Source organism: Prinia subflava, chromosome 5 (genome assembly GCF_021018805.1).
Source record: "Prinia subflava isolate CZ2003 ecotype Zambia chromosome 5, Cam_Psub_1.2, whole genome shotgun sequence".
Taxonomy (NCBI): Eukaryota; Metazoa; Chordata; class Aves; order Passeriformes; family Cisticolidae; genus Prinia; species Prinia subflava.
Window position 1 is genome coordinate 18,599,028 of NC_086251.1, and position 20,224 is coordinate 18,619,251.

At 48.7% G+C, this 20,224-nt stretch overlaps 1 protein-coding gene across 1 annotated transcript in view; it reads left to right on the forward strand.

The window, feature by feature from the left end:
• SLC25A22 (solute carrier family 25 member 22) overlaps positions 1-20,224 on the forward strand; it is a 52,949-nt gene that overhangs the window by 16,592 nt on the left and 16,133 nt on the right. Inside the window, exons 2-4 of the mRNA XM_063398257.1 lie at positions 7,919-8,025; positions 12,145-12,270; positions 15,484-15,539. Coding sequence (XP_063254327.1) covers positions 8,006-8,025; positions 12,145-12,270; positions 15,484-15,539 — 202 coding nt within the window. The 5' untranslated portion in view covers positions 7,919-8,005. The remainder of the gene's footprint in view (positions 1-7,918; positions 8,026-12,144; positions 12,271-15,483; positions 15,540-20,224) is intronic.

Consider the following 20,224-nt stretch of genomic DNA (forward strand, 5'->3'; position numbering starts at 1 on the left):
GATTTAAGCCTGCTCTGCTCTGTTCCTGATCACATCCCACAGGAGTTGTTAGAGAAAAAACATATATTCATGGGTGCACTAACATCTGGCCAGTGCCAACCCATGACAATAGTTCATTGTATTTGCATATTTACCTGTTCTGTAGCTACTTCTTACAGATCCTTTTGAATTGGTGGAGGGACTTGCAGGTTTCTACAGACCAAAGATTGTCCACCACGATTTTCAAGCAAGTGCTGGGCCTGAATTTTTCTGTGACCATGCCCTGGCCTCGTATGACCACATCACTGAAGATTTTATGATGAGGTGCATGGGAAGGGTTTTCAGCCCTCTGGCACCTACTCCAAGACAGTTTGCTTTGAGCATGAGTAGTTGTCCTAAATTTAGAGGCTTGTTACTTGTGTTGTAAATGTTCAGAGGAGTGGCAGGGCAGCAGGGCAGCATGCTTGATGTGGCATTTGTGCAGAGCAGAAGAGCCAGGTCTTTTGAGACTTGACCCAATTGCCTTTTTGAGAACTTTGAGAGGAGGCAGATTGAGATGGAAAGAGCGCCAGCAGCTCCCATGGGTTTCCTTTGCTCCCCTCAGTCTTGCCAGGGGTGCTGTGAGCACTTTTAGACCTGTTGTCTCTCCTGTGAGGGAAGATACTGCCTTAAGAGTGTTTTAACGTGTTGTCCTTCAGTGCAGCAGCACTCTGTGTTCTCAATAAGATGACTAGAAGCTCATTTGTCCTGCTGAAACCTTCCCTCCGGTTCCTTCAGCTTAGCATCTCCAATGTCTTTGATATCAACACTTCCCATGTGAGCCCTGGGTGAGTCACTTCTCCTAAGGGCTGTCCTTACTCATCCATCTTGCAGCTCAGTTGTGAAACCTCCAGGACAGGGACTTTGCTTGGCTGAAGGTCAGAGCAGCCCCTAAAATGACAGTTCCAGGTAGGCATTGGGGCCTTTTGGTGTGCTGCAGTACTGATACCCATGCCCAGCTTCAAGATGAGCATTAGCTTTCTGTCTCTTGATCCAGGGCAGTTGCTCAAAACATGCAAAGTCGCAGGGTATATCTGGTGTTTGTTCCACACCAGCACAGGCCTGTTCCCCAAGTCTTTCTGTTTTGGCAGATGGCTTGGCATCTCAATGTTAAAGGGATTGTGCTGATGCAAGAAGAGGCCTCCATGGGACTCCTTTGGTTAAGCAATAGGACAAATGGCTTCTGCGCTAATCTAAGTAAATTTCTGAGGTTTTGGCCTGGAGAAGCTCTCCAGATCAGGAAGGCACTTCTCTTGCTGGTCACAGTGCCTTTTGGAGGCCTTGCTCCAAGCCTTAGCTCTCGCAGAGGTAACAGCAGGTGCTTGTTGTCTTCTTGTCTTTACTTGCTGCAAAAGATTTCTTAGCAAAGCAGGCAAAGTTGTATGATGCTGTCCTGGGAGTGGGGAGCCAGCCTATGCTTCCAGCAGGATGGACAGCCCAAAGGGGAGGGAATAGGAAAACTGGGTGTGTTCCTCCTACTCTTACTGCCTGGAGGCAGGAAGTTCCCCACCTGCTTCCCTGCTGTTTTGTCCCCTTGCTTTCCAGGGTACCTGCTGCTCCACTCACTTTGATCCTTGCTTTGGAGTCAGCAGCTATGATGGCTTTTCCTAGTTGGCTGAGACCAGGCAGACAGAGGGGCAGTTGCCAGGAGCAGCTAAGGCTCTCCTGATGTCTTTGGTAACTCCTTTGCTTTGCAAGGAGGTGACCCTGGTGACTGAGGGCAGCACGGAAATCTTGACTGCTGTTGTGTGAATCTCCTGTAGTCTCAAGCAAATCCTGGTGGAGAGGATAGTTGCAACAGTGTGCATGCAGTATCAGAATATGGGATATTGCTGTAGTCCCAGGGGCTTGGGGTATTGTCCCCTGTAACACTTCCAGTATGACCCTGTTGTAAATCCTCTTCTGTTGCAATATTATGGGTAACTGCACTGGTTTGGATGTGGTGAGTAAGTATGTCTGCTACAATGTTGGGCTGTTTTTGTTCAAGGCTTGTTTTTTTTCCTAAGCTGGAATGTTGTCATAGACACAGGGTGTTCCTCAGGCTGCCAACTGTGGCTCAAAATCCTTTTGTAGGTGAAGGGCAAGTCAGTGAGAGAGCTGGAATGTGAGCTCAGGAGTCCTCATTCCTAATTGAGAGTTTTGTTCCTCTTTTTCCCCTCTGTGGGCATTCAGGTAAATCTATACTGCCACCAGTATGAGAACAATGGCAAAGCCAAACACCTCTACAACATGCCCTCAGCCAGGGAACTTGCCTGTTCCTTTGTGGCATGCAGATGTTTCAAGGCATTCTCTCATCATGAGGTCTCTCAGCGTGAAGTTAAGGCTCCCCAGGGAGCAGGGAGAGTGGAGGCTGGATATGGGGGCAAAGTTTGCCTGCAGTTTTGCAAGGGTGCCAGCCTGACTGTTCTCACGTTGATAGGAGGGGGCAGAGCAAGGGGCACCCATCCCAACCAGCCTGAGGGAAGTAGCATGAGACAGAGGTCACTTGTGGAGGATGGGAAGGGACTGCTGGAGCTGAGAGTCCTTGCAGGGGCTGTTAGGAGTGCCCTGTTTGCTGAGGTTCTGCATCCCGTGCCTTGCCAGCTGAGTGGGCGCTGTGGCACTGAGCCTGTCCCCAAAGGGTGTGAGCAGCCAATGGTGCAGGCAGCTGGCATGGCACCTCCCCACTGGTACTTTGGCCTTTTATCACCTGAGGCCAGGGGGAAGCCTTTGGCCTGGTGCTTTCCCAGCCCAGTGTGGTACGGGTACGGCTGGCTGCTGACCACGAGGCAGGTGAGTCTGCATGTGCAAGCCCGGGGCTTCAGAATGGTGTCAAGGGGCTGTGCTGTCCTCTGTGCAGCTGGAGAGGTGACACTCTGTGACAGTGGGGAGCATTCACCAGCGTGTTTGAGAGCTGCTTGGTTTTCTTGAGGACTAATGCCTTGCCAGACCCTGCAAGGAAATTCATGGCAGTCCCTGCTTTCAAGGGGCTAAAGGCAAGCAGGCAGCAGATTGAACTGCCACCTGTTTTCTCCAACCCCTCTGTCCCAAAATGTCCTGAGCAGGGAACAGCTAAGTTGACAGCTTCTCTCCTGGTGACATTACCTGATGCCAACTCCCTTGTGCACTTTGTGCCTGTCATGCTTCTAGAAAGCAGCTTCTCTCAGGAAATATTTGCAGTTTTATTTTGCACTCCTTAAACCTTATTGTGAAGACAGCTTTGCTCCAGTCATTAACAGAATTTGGCAGTGTCGGCACCTTCAGGTGCATTTGTGCTGTGAAGGGAAGTGTGCTGATCCCAGAGGGTTTCTCCTCTCCCAGCAGGTACTCATTGCTGGTTGCTTCCCCCGCCATCCCTGACTGTGGATGGTTGCGTGCCTGTGTCCTCTTGACACAGTGGATGCTGGCACAGCTTTGCTTCCCCTGCTCACCTTCTGAGCGCTGCTTCTTGACATCAGCTTCTCTCTCTGGGGCTTTGAGTTTGTCTGCTCTCAAGACAAACAGAAATATGTGGAAGGGAGTCCTGACTTCCCCTTCTGCTGTTTATTCTTAAGTCAAGGTTGTAGTTTGGAAGTTGGCTTTCAGTGACAGCTCCAGCATATGCTGGCCTCCAGTTCTATCTCATTCCTGTCTGACTGCCCAGCACAAATATTTGTGCTGGCATGAAATCAAGGATGGGAACACGTTTGGGTGTAGGGAAAAGACAGATTTGCTTTCTTCGGCCACAGCACCAGCTGACATTTGCTAAAGGTTTTCTGTCAAACCAGCAGCCTGTGTGTGCTCAGATAAATCAGCATGTGCAGCAGCCTGAGCCTGAGAGGATGTGCTCAGCTGCTCTGGGGCTGCTGGGGAGGGGATCTGGGAAATGGGAGTGCTGGCAGAAGGCAGAAGTGATGAGCTGGCCTCTGGGAGGGGTGGGGGATGCTGCTTGCAGGACTGGGGGAGCTGGTGGGCTGGGGGACTTGGAGGATGCCAGCTGTGGCTCTGGCAGCCTGGCAGGGGAAGAGCAGGAGAAGGAGGGTGCTGTACTCAGCTCAGACTGGGGGTAGAGCAGTATCATCTGGGGGTAGAGGGAGCAACCCATGTCTATAGGGCAGTGTGGTGGCACTAAATACAACGAGCAAGGTCAGAGGGGTTTGGGTAAGTTTAACCTGTTTCTTGTCCTGTGATGTCCTGGCTTGTGGCGATGTCGGGTGCCTTATGTCCAATCCAAGCTTGCTGGTGTGATGCATTAATGAGACATGATGAGGTCTGTGTGCTCCCGTCCATGCCTCGGGCTGGGCTGTGATTCTCTAATAGGCACTTTTCCTTCAGATGATAAGGCAAAAACTGAAGGTTGAAAGTTCAGCCCCATGCCCCATGGGATCAGGAGAGCAGATACAAAGGTTGGCCTGCCTGGAGAAAGCCTTACTGTCTGATTTTTGTGGGAGGTGTGTGGCAAGGCAGGGGAGAAAAATAGCACCACTTTGTCAGTGGTTTAGGCTGTGAGGACCAGATACGTCCAGAGCTGTCCAGGATTGCATTGTGGTACTTCTAGTGTGGCTGTTCTGTCGCTGTCTGGAGCTGACTTTTGGGAGGTGAGAAAAGGGAAGGGCAGGATGGAGGAGGCTCCTGGGCTGTTCATGTGTCAGCATCAGCTTCGGGCCATTCGCACCGCTTCGGTGTGTGTGGCTCTGAAACTAATTTGCCTGATCATTTTAATAAATGTAAAAGGGCTGTCCTGGTGTGCAAGTAATGGGGCATTAATCCATGCCTAGCTGTGTTAACAGCACTCTAAGAAGGAAATACTCCCATGCTGTTCTCACTCTCTTAATTATGGGATGTTCAATTTAGGAGCCCTTTCCATGATGGCTGCTCAGCTTCTTTGGCTTTCAAGTGGCTCTCTGGTGACTTTTGTTTCACCTACTACCAGTTTCCTCCCAGTTCCTCAGCTCCTTGTCCATTCAGATTCCCAGTCCCAGCAGTGCCATTGTCCTGAAGTTTAGCCATACAAAGACTTTCTGAGGCATAAGCACCTTTTTGGTGCTGCTGGCTTCTCTGCTGCCTCAATGTAGGTCTTGATGGGAGATTTCCTAGGAAGATGCAAACCCTTCTCCCTGACACTTCTCCCACAGGAAGCCTTGGAGCTACACCCTGCTTGGCTGCAGATGCTGGCCTGCTTTTATGTGCAGTTTTTGGCTTCTGAGAGCACTGTGTTCCTGGGAAGATATACTTAGGTCTTTATTTAATCTCTTTCCTTTCTAGGTTAAATGTATCATATTGTTTTGGATTTGTTTTTGAAATGTCCTGTAGAATTCCCATCATTCTCTTCCCAGCCTGTTTTTCCCTGTCTTAGACTGCAGAACAGCAGCAGCTGTTTTGCTGCCCTGTAGGCAGCTGGGGTCTGGCTCAGCTCAGAAACTCCCTGACCAAGCCACTGGAGGCTTCATCATTCACCCTCTTTTAAGGGACTCAGGGAGTTCTGTAGATTACAGCAAAGTGGTCAGATAGAGATTGGGGTGACTTAGGGTTTGTTTTGCAAATGATCATTCGTTGGAGCTCTGTTTAAACTAACAGAGCTCAAATAAACTTTCCACTTCATTGCATTAAAATCCCTTAATTCATTAAAATCCCCTGGCCACAGACATTCAGGCCTCTGCTGTGCCAGGTGCTGTTTAAACAGTTATCAAGTGCTGGTGTCTGCTGTAAAATGATCACATTGTTCGCTTCCCGTCGCTCGTCCGCTAGTTGAGTGGCTTTTGTTAGGGGAGATGATACTAGTCCTGGTATTTGCTGGCTGTACAGCCAGCACCAAGGAAACCTGTAACTTTGCCCAGTTTTAAACCCAGGAAGGTTGTTTTTACCCGGTCTTGCTGTGCAGCTGCAGCAGGAGCATCTGTTCCCTGGTGGGAAGCGGCAGCAGTTTTCCAGCTGGATCAGACAGCTGCAGAGGACTCTGTAGTTACTGGGCAGGTGAGGAGCTGAAGCCAAAAGTCAAAAGAAAAAAAGGCCACAGAGAACTAAACTCAGCTGTCCCAGGTCCCTCTTGGTGCAGAGGGACTCCATTGCTCTGCTTGTGTCAGCAGGTAAGAAACAGCCCTGTGATGTATTTGTGTGTCCATCTTGGTCTCTCACTCCTTTGGCTACCTGGCTGTGGTGAATATTGGCAGCCTTGCTGTCTTTTCGTGCTGTTGCCCTTTGTGGTGGATGCCTGTCCTCCTGAGCGCCCCTCTGCATGGAAGGGTGCAGCAGAGGCAGCAAGGGAGGCATTTTGCCAGAGCTTGGTACAGGCAATCAGGACCACTTGGTGGATGTATTTTATCAGGCCTGTCTCAATAAACACAAGTTTATTGAGAGTGTAGACATTAGCAATTCAGTTTTCATGATTCACGGCTTGTTTATGACAGGGTTACAGGCTTTCAGCTACTACTCTTCCTATATTTTTATATTTTTTGTCTTATTCTGGTTAATTTGATAGAAAATTAGATTAACCTAAACCAAGCTGCTCTTGTGGACATGTATATGAAAAGCACATGTAATGAAGGGTCTATGTGCAGGCTTAGCTGATCTGGAGCTTTTTAAGGTCTGCAGCCACAGATCAGTTGAAATCAGGGAAACTCTCTGAAGAGGGGTCGCAGAAGGCACAAGAGCATAGTGCAGTGGATGAGGTTTGTGTGCAGTGTTTTGAGGAGTGCCTTTCCTTAGGGAGCTCCATGGGCTGGTCTCTCACAGTTCCAGCTGAATGTGGGGCTGAAGAAAAGGCAGTTTCAATCTCATGTTGTCCAAGAGTGGGGCTGCAAATGGTTTTGTGCTGTCCTATCCTTGGCACCTGATATAACAGGAGGGGGACCTGAACTCCTTCCCATACCTGTTTGCACCATCACGAGCTCTTCACACTTTCAGGGACCTTTCGTTCTCTCTCTGAGAGCCAGAGCAGGAGTGTCGGTCCGTAAGCCACTCTGTTGGATGTGATATTCTGTGTGGCTTAGGAAATCTGCAGTAAAGGAACAAATTTAATTCCAGAAGCAAAGGGCAAAGGTACCTCCTTTGCTTCTGGCTCAGCATCCAGGTGCGGGGTCAAAGGAAAGAGGGAGGAAGCTGGCTGAATACTGCTGAGACAACTGCAGAAAGCACAGGGCAGCTGATTCCCAGGCTGGAGGTGAGGAGGTGAAAATCTCCAGAAAGCTGAAAGTTGTGGCCACTTCTGAAATTTTCTCTGGTGTCCAGATTTCTTTGTGTGGTGACTTTTAGCAGCTCTCAATAAACAGTAACAATTAAGAGTCTTGGAGAGAACTGCTCCTGCAGTCCGAGCTGAAAGGAGCAGTCCAAAGGGCAAAGTGGCATCAGTAGCTTGGGGTGGGAGAGGCATTGCTTCAAAGACAATGTTGGCACAAGACTGAACATGGGCTGTCTGTTAAGACTCAGAAGTAGGGGAAGCATAGTAACCTCTGGAAGAGCAGTTTTTGGAAGGCTATCCTTTGGACACAGTGTGTAGGTGTTGAAGGAAAGTGCTAAAAGAGTCTTGTGATGACACTTGAGTGTCTTGGGCTGGCTGGGTGGACATGCAGAGGGTTGGGGAAGCACATGGCATGGTGTGAAATGCTCTCTGAAGTCTGAGAGAAGTGACAGACACGGCTGTCCTGGCTGCTGGGCAGAGCTTGTGCCCTGCCTGGCTGCTGCCCTTCCTCGCATGCTGCTAGAACCTGGTGACCCTGGCAACTCTTCTCTCCATATGTCCTTGTGTATTTATATTTACACACATACGTTTATAAGGCTCCCTCTGGAGCTCAGTCTTCTCTTTGAGGAGATCAGGTGCTCCCTGAAGTCACTTGTGCCTCAGCTGTCCTGACTCTACAGCCTGCCTGCCAAGTAGCCCCCAAGCTTTAAGAAGAGTTTACGTGTCTGAACTTTGTATTCTTGGTGTCTTTCTGTCCCTTCCCAGGAAGAAACTGAAGTGAGAAAGAAGTGACTGAAAAAGAACAAATTGAAGGAACAGATTCATTTCTTAACAAGATCAAGCTTGAATTAAATGGCTGATAAACAGATCAGGTAACTTTTAATTTTTTTTTAATTGTACTTTAGGTTTTTCTTTTGCAATCTTTCAAACTTATTTCCATTTGGGATCCAGGAGGTTGGAGGAAATCACCTGATCATCTCTTCTGGCTTAACCAGTTCTGATTCTTTCTCTTCTCCTTTCTTACCTGCTTTTTTTGAACCTTGTCTTATTTTCTCTCTCTGCCATGTTGTCACACCTCTGCTTTCTTCAGTTCTTTTTTCTCATTGCCTTTTTCTTTCTACCCTCTGCTTTCTCCCCTGCATGAGTCCGTTCCTTTTTGTTTCTTCTTTCAAAGGTCACCCTGACCTGCTGACTTCAGCTGCTGGCATCAAGGGAGCAAAGCCAGGTCTTTGACCAGCCAAGGATGCAGTACTTGCAATGACAAAGTCCACATAGCTTTGTGCAGCCTTGTGCCCTTACTCTACAGACAGTCAAGGCTTGAGTGATAGCAGGAACATGAAGTACCAACAATGATTAAGGACACTTATGTGCACAGTGGAAACTTAAGAGCGTTGTTTCTGGTAAAGGCTGGATTTGAGTCTTCCCTGGAAATGGACTGGCATGCATTTCAGAAAGACACAGTTCTACCCTTTGCTTCCTAAGAGCTGTGTCAGCTGGACCTGCGTGTTTCTCCATGTGGGTTTAACTTCTTGCTGCTTGTAGAGTTGCCCCAGCTAAGTGACTCCTACATGGTGTGGGATTCCTGTGGGATCTTTCAAGTTGCTTTTCTAACATCTGCTTTTCCAGGTTACCAGCTCAGGAGAGGTGGGGTGAGTGGGTGAATGAAACAGGGTGACAGAGGGACAGGACTTGGCAATGCATGAATGCTGCAGGCGAGAGGGCTGCCCCTTCTTAGTGTTTGCCATGATTAGGATATCTTCCTGTATGCCTGTCTTCTGCAAATGTAGACAGTCCTGGGCTGTGCTGATAAAAATACAGCATTGTGGAGGGTTTGTGTGCCTAGATTTGGCCATCATCCACTACCCAGTTTGGAGAGCACTTGGAACTCTTCCAACACACCCATGAGGGGCATGCTGAGATTCACCTCCATGGAGCCTGGCAGGTCTGTGTTCCTGGTAACCTCAGCAAAGCTAAATGATCAGACATGGGACTGTATGAAGCCTGGTATTTTGAAGGAAGAGGAGATATGTCCTACAAGAGAAGATGTGTCCTACAAGATGTGCCCTGGCTCCTCCAGTGTGCTCTTAGCAGGGCGAGCAGGAGCTTGCTGGCTACAGGGCTAGTTAAAAGGGCTGAGGAGGAGAACTGGGATGCCTTTGTATCCCTTCTTGTATTAAACTGAGCAAATGGCTTCATTTGCATGCTAGCCTGTGTTGTCCTCTTTTCACTAAGCCCTGCACATGTAGGTAGTGAGAGGCAGTAGCTGTGCAAAAGCTAAATAGGACAGAGAGACCAGGCACAATGGATTCTTATCCCTTGAGAGAGCAGAGAGCACTGACGTGTGAAGTGGGATGACTCAGTCACAGGGGGAAAAGGCTTTTGATTCAGGTGCAATGGTCTTTGTCTCATGTTCTTCCCCATACCTCAGATCCCTCACCTCTCCTGCTTTGCTCATCTCTCCAGTCAGTGGGACCACATGTCTGCAGTGGTCACAGGCAGCCAAGACTTGTTTGTGTCACGCCTTAGAATAACAAGATTGATAGCAAAAGACTAAAGTCAACAGCAGTGGTTTGCTGCAAGGTGAGATCAGGGGCACTGCATTTCTGCAGCAGGGCATGTGCAACTTAATCTCATTGTCTTGCTGAATACTGCCCTGTAGTCCATCCATACTAGTTTACCCCTGCAGTGTTCATGGGGAGATCTGGATGGTTAGGTTCAGGTGTGATGGGAGTATTGAGCAAGAGTTTCTCCCCCACAGGCAGAGGCTGTCTGCAGCCTCAAATTTTTAGCTTGATCAAGACTGATGTATTGACACATTTTGACACACTCCTTTCAGCCTCTGCTGTCCTGCACCCAAAGCTCCTTCCTCCTCAAGACAGGACCATTCCCCCTTACTGCTGGGGTGGGGGCTGAAATGGGGAATATCTTGCACTTAGAGCAGCAGCAGGCAGGACCTTTGTGTCTGTGTCTGTCACACCTGATATAAACTCTGTGATGATTTCAGTGTTGGAACAGATTGAGAAAGGCGTTTGCCTGTCCCAGGTGTTTCAGGGACACTTAGAGAAGCAATGACAGTGCTGAGGCTGGAAGGGGGCACTGGTTGTGCCTCACAGTCTGTGACCTGCCAACAGTGACTTCAGAGCTGAATTTGGGGAGGCTTACGTGATCCTGTCTTCAAACACCTTCGTTCTCCGTGGTGTCTCCATCTTGGCACACTTTTATCTGGTCTCTAACCTCCTCCTTCACTGTGACTGTGGGTTAAATAAGGAGAGCACAATGATATAAAGTTTGCTGTTTGAAATTTTCCCATGTCCTGAGAACAAGTTGAGTGTAGGAGTTTGCAGGCAAATCTATTCTGTTTTCAGACTGTGGCACAAAGACCCCTGAGGCAACTGTCTGGAGCTGCAGAGGTCTGAAAGCCTGGCTCTGCACTGCTCTTGTGCACTGATTTGGGTCTGCCTTCCTCAAGTACTGTGCTGATTTTATCTCAGTCAGCACTGTCTAGTTTGGAGCTGTAGGCTGAGCTCAGATCTGTCTGCCTGTCCTTGGCACCTCTTTTTCCAGCTGTTCCAGCCCTGGGGCTGTGTGTCTGTTGTATCTTGCAGGAGGTGAGGAGGAAGGAGCTTTAGGTGCAGTTCAGCAGAGGCTGAAAGGAGTGTGTCAAGATGTGTCGGTATGTCAGTCCTGAGGTGTCAAGATCATGCTTAGCACTTGTGGACAAAGTCTTTTATATTTTTTCCATCCCTTATTTGTCTGCTTCCCTCAGGGAAGTTGAAACCTTGAGTCTCCATGTCCTGCCTTTTCCTCAAGCATGGCTGCTTGTTGATCCTCTCTGCAATTGCTCTTTGATGCAGAGTGCTCTGGAGTGCTGTTGGTGGGAAGATGTTTGCAGGCCTTCATCCCTCCATGCCTCAGCACTGCTGCTTCCAGAGGGTAATGCAGCCTGTCCCCCCATCCGGAGCAGCAAATCACCGTCAGGAAAGGCAGTGTGTCGGTCCCCTGGTGGGAGGATAGGCCTTGCAGGCTCCCCCAGCTGCAGTCTAGGGCTGCTGTCAGCCACCAGTTTAATATCTGACACATCCTGTGTTCAGGGAGCCATATCCTGTGCTTTATTGGAGGGAGCTGACTCGAACAGGCTTTCTTTGTCTCTGTGTGCAGGGGTTTATTGAGCATGTAAGTGCAGGACATTTTTCTTAATTGAATTTGCTGGGAACCCATGTTTAGCTGATGTGGCTTTCACTCAGTGCCACTTGCAGGAATTCTCAGTGGGAAGATAGGGGAGTGGAAAAAGCCCCGTGCAGCGAGCCAGGTTTTGATTTCCCCGAGAGGCACGGGCTCACGTCTCCGCATCTGTGGCCGTGCGGCTGCCGGCGCGGTGCTGTCGCCAGGCTGCTGCTCTGTGTGTGTTCCCTGGCCCTGGGCAGGGGCTCTGGAAGCAGCTTCCCGTGGCTGCAGCCATCTGCTCCATGGCTGCCAGCTGGGTGCTTCTGCTGGGCCTGTTCCCACATGGTGGTAGCAGCTGATGTGTCACGAACCTCTCATTAGCTGTGGATGTGATTGTGGTGCAGGAAAGTGTTTGTCGGTAAACCTGCTGGCTCGGATGCCATTGGGCCCTAACTAAAGGCTGTCCACGTGGTAGATGGTCCAGAGCTCAGTCTTTTCTCCTCTAGGGACAACAGGAGAAATCCCTGGGTCCTGGGCAACAGGATTTTTTCCTGCTCCTAGTAATCTGTGGGTTAGGCGTTTGGCTCCACTCCACTGATCAGTGGTTTGTCCTGATGGTCTGTCCTGCTTTCTCTGCCTCCACACATACACAGCAGGAACCAAGCTTTGCTTTGTAGAAGAGCTTCCTTTGTGCTGGGGGAGACAGCCTTGTCTCACAGCGATGCACTAACTCTGGTCACGCAAAATAGCTCAGCTCTCTCCTCTTTCCCTTCCCTTATATTACTGAGTGCTAAGGCATGTGTTTCTCTCTATCTCACCCCTCACAGTTTACCTGCCAAGCTGATCAATGGAGGGATAGCTGGGCTGATCGGGGTCACGTGTGTGTTTCCTATTGACCTGGCCAAAACTCGCCTGCAGAACCAGCAGAATGGTCAACGGATGTACAGCAGCCTGTGAGTACTGCCCACAGGGCACTATCCTTGGGGCTTTCCCTGGGGAGTCCTTCTGCTTTGTCACCTCTTTCAGTGAGCTCAGCATCTGGGAACTGGGCTGTCCTTGGGAAAGCAGGCGACAGTCTGGAGCCAAGCTGTGCTAGAGCAGATAAAGCAAGTAGAGCAGCTCTTGAGGCTGCTGAGCTGAGCTGAGCAGAGGAGTCCTCTGCAGGGGGTACATCTGTTTGCATCCCTTGCTTGAGAGCAGCGTGTTCCCTACTGCCAGGGCTCAGAACCAAAACACAAGGAATCCCGACCACCTGATCCCAAACACAAGGAGTCTGCTGAGCTAGTCAGGTGCCTGAGGGAATTTCTGCCTCTGTTCTGTTTCCATTGCTCTGATATTGGAGATCCTTCCTTTGCTGTGTCAGTTTTTAAAAGAGGAAGCAGTTGCCCATTCCCAGTCTAGAGCATTGCACGTGGACCTTTTGAAGGATCACAGGTTGACACGTGCTGTAGTTACACCAGCAGTCCTGTGTCTAAAAAAACTCAGGTACTGCAGGCTGTAGGGAAAGAAAGCATGATTGTATCCAGCCCACCAAATTCACCTGCAGTTGTTTGTGTTGGATGCTTAGGGCTGTGTGTCTGCTGTGGGAATGTGTACCATACTCAGCACAAGATGCTTTATCCTAGGAACCAGAGACAGGCCTTAGTTTTCCAAAAGAATTTGGTGGTATTGAGGGCAAGAAGGGACTGGGACTGGTGAGGTATGTCCTGTCCTCCTATAACTTTGTTTAGAGCTAGCATTACCTGCTCCCTGCTCCTCCACACCATCTTTTCCTCTTTCCTGCACAGGAGAATTTGAGGCAGAGGGGAATAGGAAGGAAATGCTCTGTATGTTGATGGCTTTAGTCTCTGTGCCTCCTTGCCCTAGCTGATGACATGAGCTTAGGCTGCAGGCTCTGGTGCTTCCCTTGACAGTTCCTATGCACTCTGCTCCCTGCACTGTCAGTGTGCCCTGGCTTGTTGGCAGGATGTGGCACCCCCATCTTGCTTTACCTCCCCTCTTGTTGTGTCCTGCTCCTGCTGTAAGATTGCTTCACCTCCCTGAAGATCACTTATCCTCCTAACCTGACACATAATAGCAGCAGGAGTTTGGGCAGGATGAAGAACTTGTAGGCACCCTTGGGGCTGCATGCTGGAATGTCTCATGCCTGGAAGGGAGCTCGGTAGGAGAGAGGCTTTTAACCTCCAGTACTCAAGTGCAAGTCAGCTCCCATAGCCAGGAATTGCTGTAAGATGAGGGGCTGTTAAGGAATACATAAGATTTCCCTCTATACTTGAACTGGCTGCTTCTAAGAAAGGGAAGGGCTGAGCTTTCCTAAGAAAGTTTCTTTAGTTACAGGGGCTTATTTCTCTGGAAATGCTTTATGCCCATCAATACTAGATTTCCTGATTACACTAATTACCTGGTGTCTGCTGAACACCCAGGAAAGCAGCAAGTTCCTTTAAAATGTTTGCTTTCTTACTTTAAGATAGCATGCCTTACTTCTGCTTGGCTTAAGAAATCTTTGGCATCAGGGGAACCTTTCACTTGAAAAAGGCAAAGACAGTGGGGGACTTCAGAGGGCTGGAGAGAGCTTGGCTTTTGGGCTGTGCTGCCCCAGGTGTGTTATGTATCATTTTAGTTGGCTGTTGGCTCCCTTTTTCCAGGGAGAGAAGAAAGCTGGATGTGGCCTTGGCAGCATCTTGTTCTGCTGCAGCTTGGGGGGCTTTAAGTGACATGCAAGGTCTATCCTGATGCAGCAGGGCTGTATGAATATGGTGAGGAGCAGCTCTTCTCACTCCTTTCCCTGCTGCAGCTTGTTCAAAGCAGCATCACTGGCTCAGGGAGAATGTGTTGCTTCCAGCACTGCAGTGGAAGAACTTAATGGGATGGATAGGGGAAAGGTGCCCTGAGATTTCTGGGGCTTGCAGATGTGTTGCAGGGGTTGCTCAGAAGAAGGAAATGAGTATGTTGCAAGTTGCAGAGGCTGGGGTGGAGTGTGTGGAAAATGAGATGCCAAAGGATGCAGGGAGTCCCAGCAGAGAGGGGAAATTCATTGCCATGACTGGTGGCAACGTAGGATGGGCTCTTCACAAACAACTCTAGAACAATCTTGACCAGGCAGGGCCATGAAGCCCTAAAGGGAGCTCTCTCTGTGTTTCCTTCTCTTCCACCTCAGCTCTACTGCATAGCTGAGAAGTTTACTCCTCGTGTTGCCAGATCTCTTTAAAATGTATTCATGTTTTCATCAGCTACACTTCTCTTATTACTGCTTAAAAGAGCCTTTTGCACCTTTAATTATGTCCACACATATGCCTGTGCACCTCTCCCTTCCCCTATGGCCACAACAAGTACCTGTCACTTCCCAAAGACCCTAAAGCCACCTTCACTCAGTATCCAGGCTTCATGCAGCTGCAGTCCAGAGAGGGAAACTCTGCCAAGGAATCTCTGCAGCCTTCCTGAACTGTGCCTTGGATTTGCTAGGTGTGTATGTCTGTGCCTTCAAAAGCTTTTGAGCCATGCCAGTGCTCTGCATGGTTTTCCCATCTGTAGTAAATGTGTTTGCAATGAGGAAGGTGACACTTTTCCCCTTGGAGCACAGTGTTCCCCTCGGAGCAGGGTACCCTGCTGTGCTCTCCTCAGCCTGAGTGCTTGCTGCCTGCTGTGGAACTTGATGTGTTAAAAGTGCATGCTTTAATCTGCGTGGGAGGCCACAGATGACTGAGTGTTCAGGTCATCTCGAGTTTGTGTGCCTTGTGTCGAATTTCACAGAGTAAGTCAAACAATTCAGCATGGGGGGGTTTGGCCCCCTTATTTCCCTTCCAGAGCTGGATTTAAAAATGCGTACATGGGGATCTGCTTGTTAGCAGATGAAAATGTGCATTTTTCACAGGGGACCCTGGATAAACAGCCCTTGCAGTGACACTTCTTTCCCTTTTGTGTTTCTAGAAAGCAGACAGCGTGTGCAGGGTGAGCCGGGGGTTTCAAAGCCCCTGGGAATTAGGGGTTGAAACTGGACCCAGGCCTCAACAACAGCACATTCAGAGGCTGACGCAGTTCCCATCTTCAGCTGAGGGTTTCGCTGACAGGATGTAAATGGAAACCACTCCAAGAAATTTGCTTTGTTTTTCTCTGCACTCACCCAGCTTTGAGGTCCTGTGGTTCATCTCCCTCTGCTCTGTTTGCAGGTCTGACTGCCTCATTAAAACAATTCGGTCGGAAGGCTACTTTGGCATGTACAGAGGTAAGTACAGCTGACTCAGGCACAGCACAGCTTTTGCGTTGGAAGCACTGGTGCATAAGTAGGAGGAAAAGCTCTGTTCTCTGGCATATAAAGCAATAACCTGCAATATCCTAGGAGGTTGAACAGTGCAGCTGTTTCTGAAAATAAACTTCTCCATGCAGGTGTCTATTCAGATACCTATCACTGAGGACTTGAGCCCTCTGATGACTGTTTTGATATTAAACCTTACCACTTAGTGAAGTTCATCTTTACTAGCAGTTTGAGTAAAGCTGCTGGACTTTGTTTCAGGACTGTATGTTATGTTTCCCAGCTTGGGCATGGTAACTTTTGGCAGAGGGGCAGTAGCAAACCAACTCCTGAAGTTCTGTGGTTAATGATTGCATTTATGTCAAAGCCCTCCACCAGCATGGTCAGGCCTGCTGTCTCAAGCATGCCCAAGTGCCTTTTTCAAGCATTAAGACAAGCTGCAGTTAAAAAAAAAAATAACCTGCCCTCCAAAAAACTCCCTTGGGATGGCAAGAAAATCAGAGGTTCAGAGTGAAGCTTCAGCTGTTTGGTTGTTGTGTGCTGACCTGCTAAAAATCTCTTGGCTTCTTGGCTGAGGTTGTCTATTACAGCAGTGAGTTCCTCAGCTGACATTATGCCTTTTCTACACATGCCTTTTAAGCACAAAATGCCTGTAAGTTTTTAAAGATTCTGAGGAGAGGAGACCAGCAGGCCAAATCCGGACTTGACTTGTAGCAGAGGAGAACGTGGAATACCTCCTTGGCTTGCAGCACAGTCCAACTGGCTGCACTGACACTGAGCTCTGGTTCATTTTTTGTCCTGATAGTCACTTGCCTGCATATGCAGTTTTTATCTGGGGTGCTCAGATAGCATTTTTGGTGGCATTCAGTCACTGATAAAGCCTGATTACAGTTACACCACTGTGATTGAGTCCTTGCTCTGTTTTTCCCAGCGGAAGTGCAGAGGAGCTGACGCCTGGCCCTTGGCACGTGTAGTGTCTCTTGCTGCTTGTTCCCCACTCCCAAGGAGACGCAGGCATTGTGGCTGGGAGCAGGCACTGGCTGTTCGAGCCTTGTCTCTTGCCCAACTTCCTGGGGGCGTTTCAGGGGAGTGTGGTGCATGGCAGGGATGGATTGGCTGCTTTGCATCGGCTTTCCTGGGAGCAGGCAACAAGACAAATAACCTCGAGGAACCCTAGCAAGCTCCATCTTCAATGCTAGCAGTGACGTGTTCCCCTTTGATTTTTTCCAGAAGCTGGCTGCTTCTCTGTTCCTAGCCAGGAATCTGAGTTTGTGTTAACTTTGGCTGTAAATGTGCAATGGCAGGCTGCTTGGTGGGAGGTAGAAGGAAGAAGTTGTTTGGGAAACTTAAAGGGGAGACCAAGAGCTTTTGTGAGAATCAGGACTTTGGGAAGACAGCTTAGTCCTTTAAGGCATAGAGTGGTAGAGAGGATGTGGAGCTCCAGGCCATTGGTCATCCCCAGGCAGAAGGGTGCAGAGGATTTTGCATACCTCTTCCTTTTCCCAGCCTTTCCCAAGTCTGGTCAGCTTGGTCCATGTCCTGAACTCTGTTCAGGGTGCTGATAGTTGCTTCAAATTCTGACTATTAAGTAGGGAGTTGGGTTGGAGAGGCCTTTTTTGAATAGCTCCACCTCCTTCCAGTTAATTATAGACACTTCAGCATGGTCAGGGTGCAAATGTGAGTACTCCCAAGAGCAGCAGTCCTGGTCTCTGTGCCTCAGCTCTCTGAGCTGACATGAGTAGCCCTTCCCTCCCTCTTAGGGAGAGAGTTGGCAGGTAAAATACACCCAAGGTCCATGAAGATTGTGTGAGCACTTCTCTGGAAAGAAGGTAGGAGATGTCTAAAGCTTGCAGAGAAAGATGGAAATCAGGTGATGGGATTGGTTCCTTCTCCCTCCAGCTGTCCTAGTTCCCCACCAGAATTTGCTGCATGACTCACAAGCTCTTATTTGCAGGCTTTAAGCTGAAATTGGGAGGATTTTATGTTAATGTGCTAAAGTAGCAGCTGCTGCTCCCCATGGAGGAGTCACAAGCTCGTCAGTTGTCCCTGCAGATTCTTTGGCCTCTGTCAGAGGACAGAAGGGGTCTGTTTGGGCACAGCCATTCCTGCTGTGATTTCAGGGCTCCTTCATGTGTGAATCAAATTTCCTCAGTGCAGACAGGAGAGTGGCTTGTGCTTGTAGGATGCTTTTCTGCATATCACCTCTTAAGGTGCTTGTGTGGGCAAACAGAATTTGCTTTGTTTGAGTAGCCCATAGCAAACTGTGTGATGTATAAGACAATCCCAACATTTCTCTCAAGTTCTTCCCCAAAAGTTACAGGGATTCTTGGATTTGTTTGTGGCAGGAAGGAGTTCCCTTGTTTTTTTTCCCATAATATCTACATAGCAGCAGTGCCTCAAAGCTGGACGGTGCTGTCTAGCCCTGTCTGTGCTCAAGGAATTGATGGTGTGCAGCGTTAAAACATGATGCCAAGGGCATGAATCCCTAGTGCCTGTGGGCTCCTGGTCCCCATGGGCATCAGTGACAGGGGGCCTTGGAGAGCTGCTCTCTCAGCTTCCCACTGCAGTCCAGCCAGAAGTCACCTAAAGATCCCAGCACATGTTCTGAGCAATCCCAGTGCCGTTTGCAGACTGTTTGGCCAAGCTGGCAGGCACCAAAGGCCCAGGTCAGGCTGAGGAAGTGCCCTTTGTGTTGGTGACGTTTGGAGGGTAGCTGCACTTGAGCTGCAGTACTGTGGCAGCCTTCCCTGGCCTCTGCTAATGATATCAATCCCCCTGTTATGTAGGTTACTGGTGGTGTATAAGAGCTTCTGTGAGAAATGTGTTTTAATGAAAAAGTAAAGCTTGGTGAGAAGAGGGTGCCTACAAGTTTAGCTGGCAAACAACTGGTTTTGCCTCTTGTTGATTTTGTTCTTTGTAGTGCTTCCGTAGTTCTTTTTGAAAAGCTTTGTTTTTTAATAATTGCTATTTATTGTTCCATTCTGTTTATCTGTCTTTGCTTGTGGTACATGTAGCATTGCCTGTAGGCCAGGGTTGGCTTTAGTTAGGAAAGTACTCATTGGCGTGGGCAGAATTGAGGAAATTTTACAAAAAGAAGAAGATGCTGTGGGAAGCATACAGCCAGCAGCTGGAGTATCTAATTTCTCATCCTCCAGTCAATTGAAGCTGTTATGGATTATTCAGGACAGGGATTATCCATTCTCTGCTAAGCAGCTTTACTGAAAATATCAAAGATGTAGGAGAAAACCCAGGTTCATTAACTTTTTTTTCCCTGTGTATTGTGTTTTGCTTTATTTGCAATTGAAGAGAAACTTTTATGAAAGACTCTTGGTTCCTGAAGGTCACCATGTGGAAGTGTACTTCTTGTGTACCTTCTTTGCTTGGTTGTTTGGAGTTTGTTTGCTTTCTTTCAGTGAACTCTTTGCACTGGTGTTAAGAGTAGTAGGTTTATGCTTTTTTCTTTCTTTTCTTGTTTTTCCAAGGAAAGGGTTATTCATGCTGTGTCTCAGTGTACAGGTGTTACACTTTATAGCCATTGGGAGTGTCATTGAAGTTGTCTTCAACTTGGCAGTTGAGGAAACACGTCATTGTTAGCCACTTCCACTTAAAAATTAGGCTGTGTGGATTTGTTTTGTAGATCCTGATATTACTGGCATTAGAAGATGGATGTGGAGTGTAAGGGTCATTTCTGTGTGGCTTCTCTTCATGTGCAAGAGTCATGGCATGGGACACGATGTGTAGGAAGAGTACAAACTGAAGCTGCACAGTCACTGGGGCCCTTAAAAGTTTACAAAGAACCAGGAGTGCAAGAAGCCTGCCCTGCTCCCTGCCAGTTGATTTGTCTGCTGCTGTAAAAGATGATGGCATTTGGGTGGAATGAATGCACTGGCTTGGCTTGCTACGAGGCAGCGTTACTCTTGTATTTCCTGCAAAATCTGAACATGGGAGTTGAAAGGGGGGAAGACGTGTTGGGCTGCCCAGCCCTGTGCAGCAAAGGCTGTCTTTTCTTGCTGCAAGTTCCTGACTGGTGGAGGTGTGTCTCCTGAGCAGATGTTGCAGAGCCAAGGATTCCTGTGTCCCACTCCCCGCTGCAGTGGTCCCAGAAGTCCCACTGTGACTTTACTTCCTAATCTGAGGAAAGTCCCCCTAAACCCATGTCTTTCAATTATTGAAGGGAGGAGAGTCCATCCCGAGGAATAAAGGACTGAGCTGACTTTTTTTAGGTATGTTTAGCCCTTACAGCTGCTGTCAGCTTGGGTTCAGAGGTCCTGAGAATGAATCCCACCAGATCTTTGGAGCCTAGTGGGGATACAAATTTCTCTGGCCGCTTCTCTTTGGAATATGAATCTTTGGGATAAATCGTTTAAATCTCAAAGACAAGCATAAATGCCTGTATTTGTGTTTATTTTTGAAGAGGTGTTCTAGGCCGTTAACAAGTCTCAAGTGTAGCCCCTCTGGAGGGCTTGGAGCTCAGTACAATTCAGTGCAGGAAGGGAAAGCTGGAGGCTATCCACTGGAGGACTTTTTGAGTGTAGGATTTAAATGGAGGAGAATGTTCTGGTGCTAATCTAACAGTGCAATCCCTGCTCTGCTGGGACGAGACTGGCCTTCCCTCACCCCATTGCCCCCAGGGCAGCTTGAAAGCTGCTCCCAGCCAC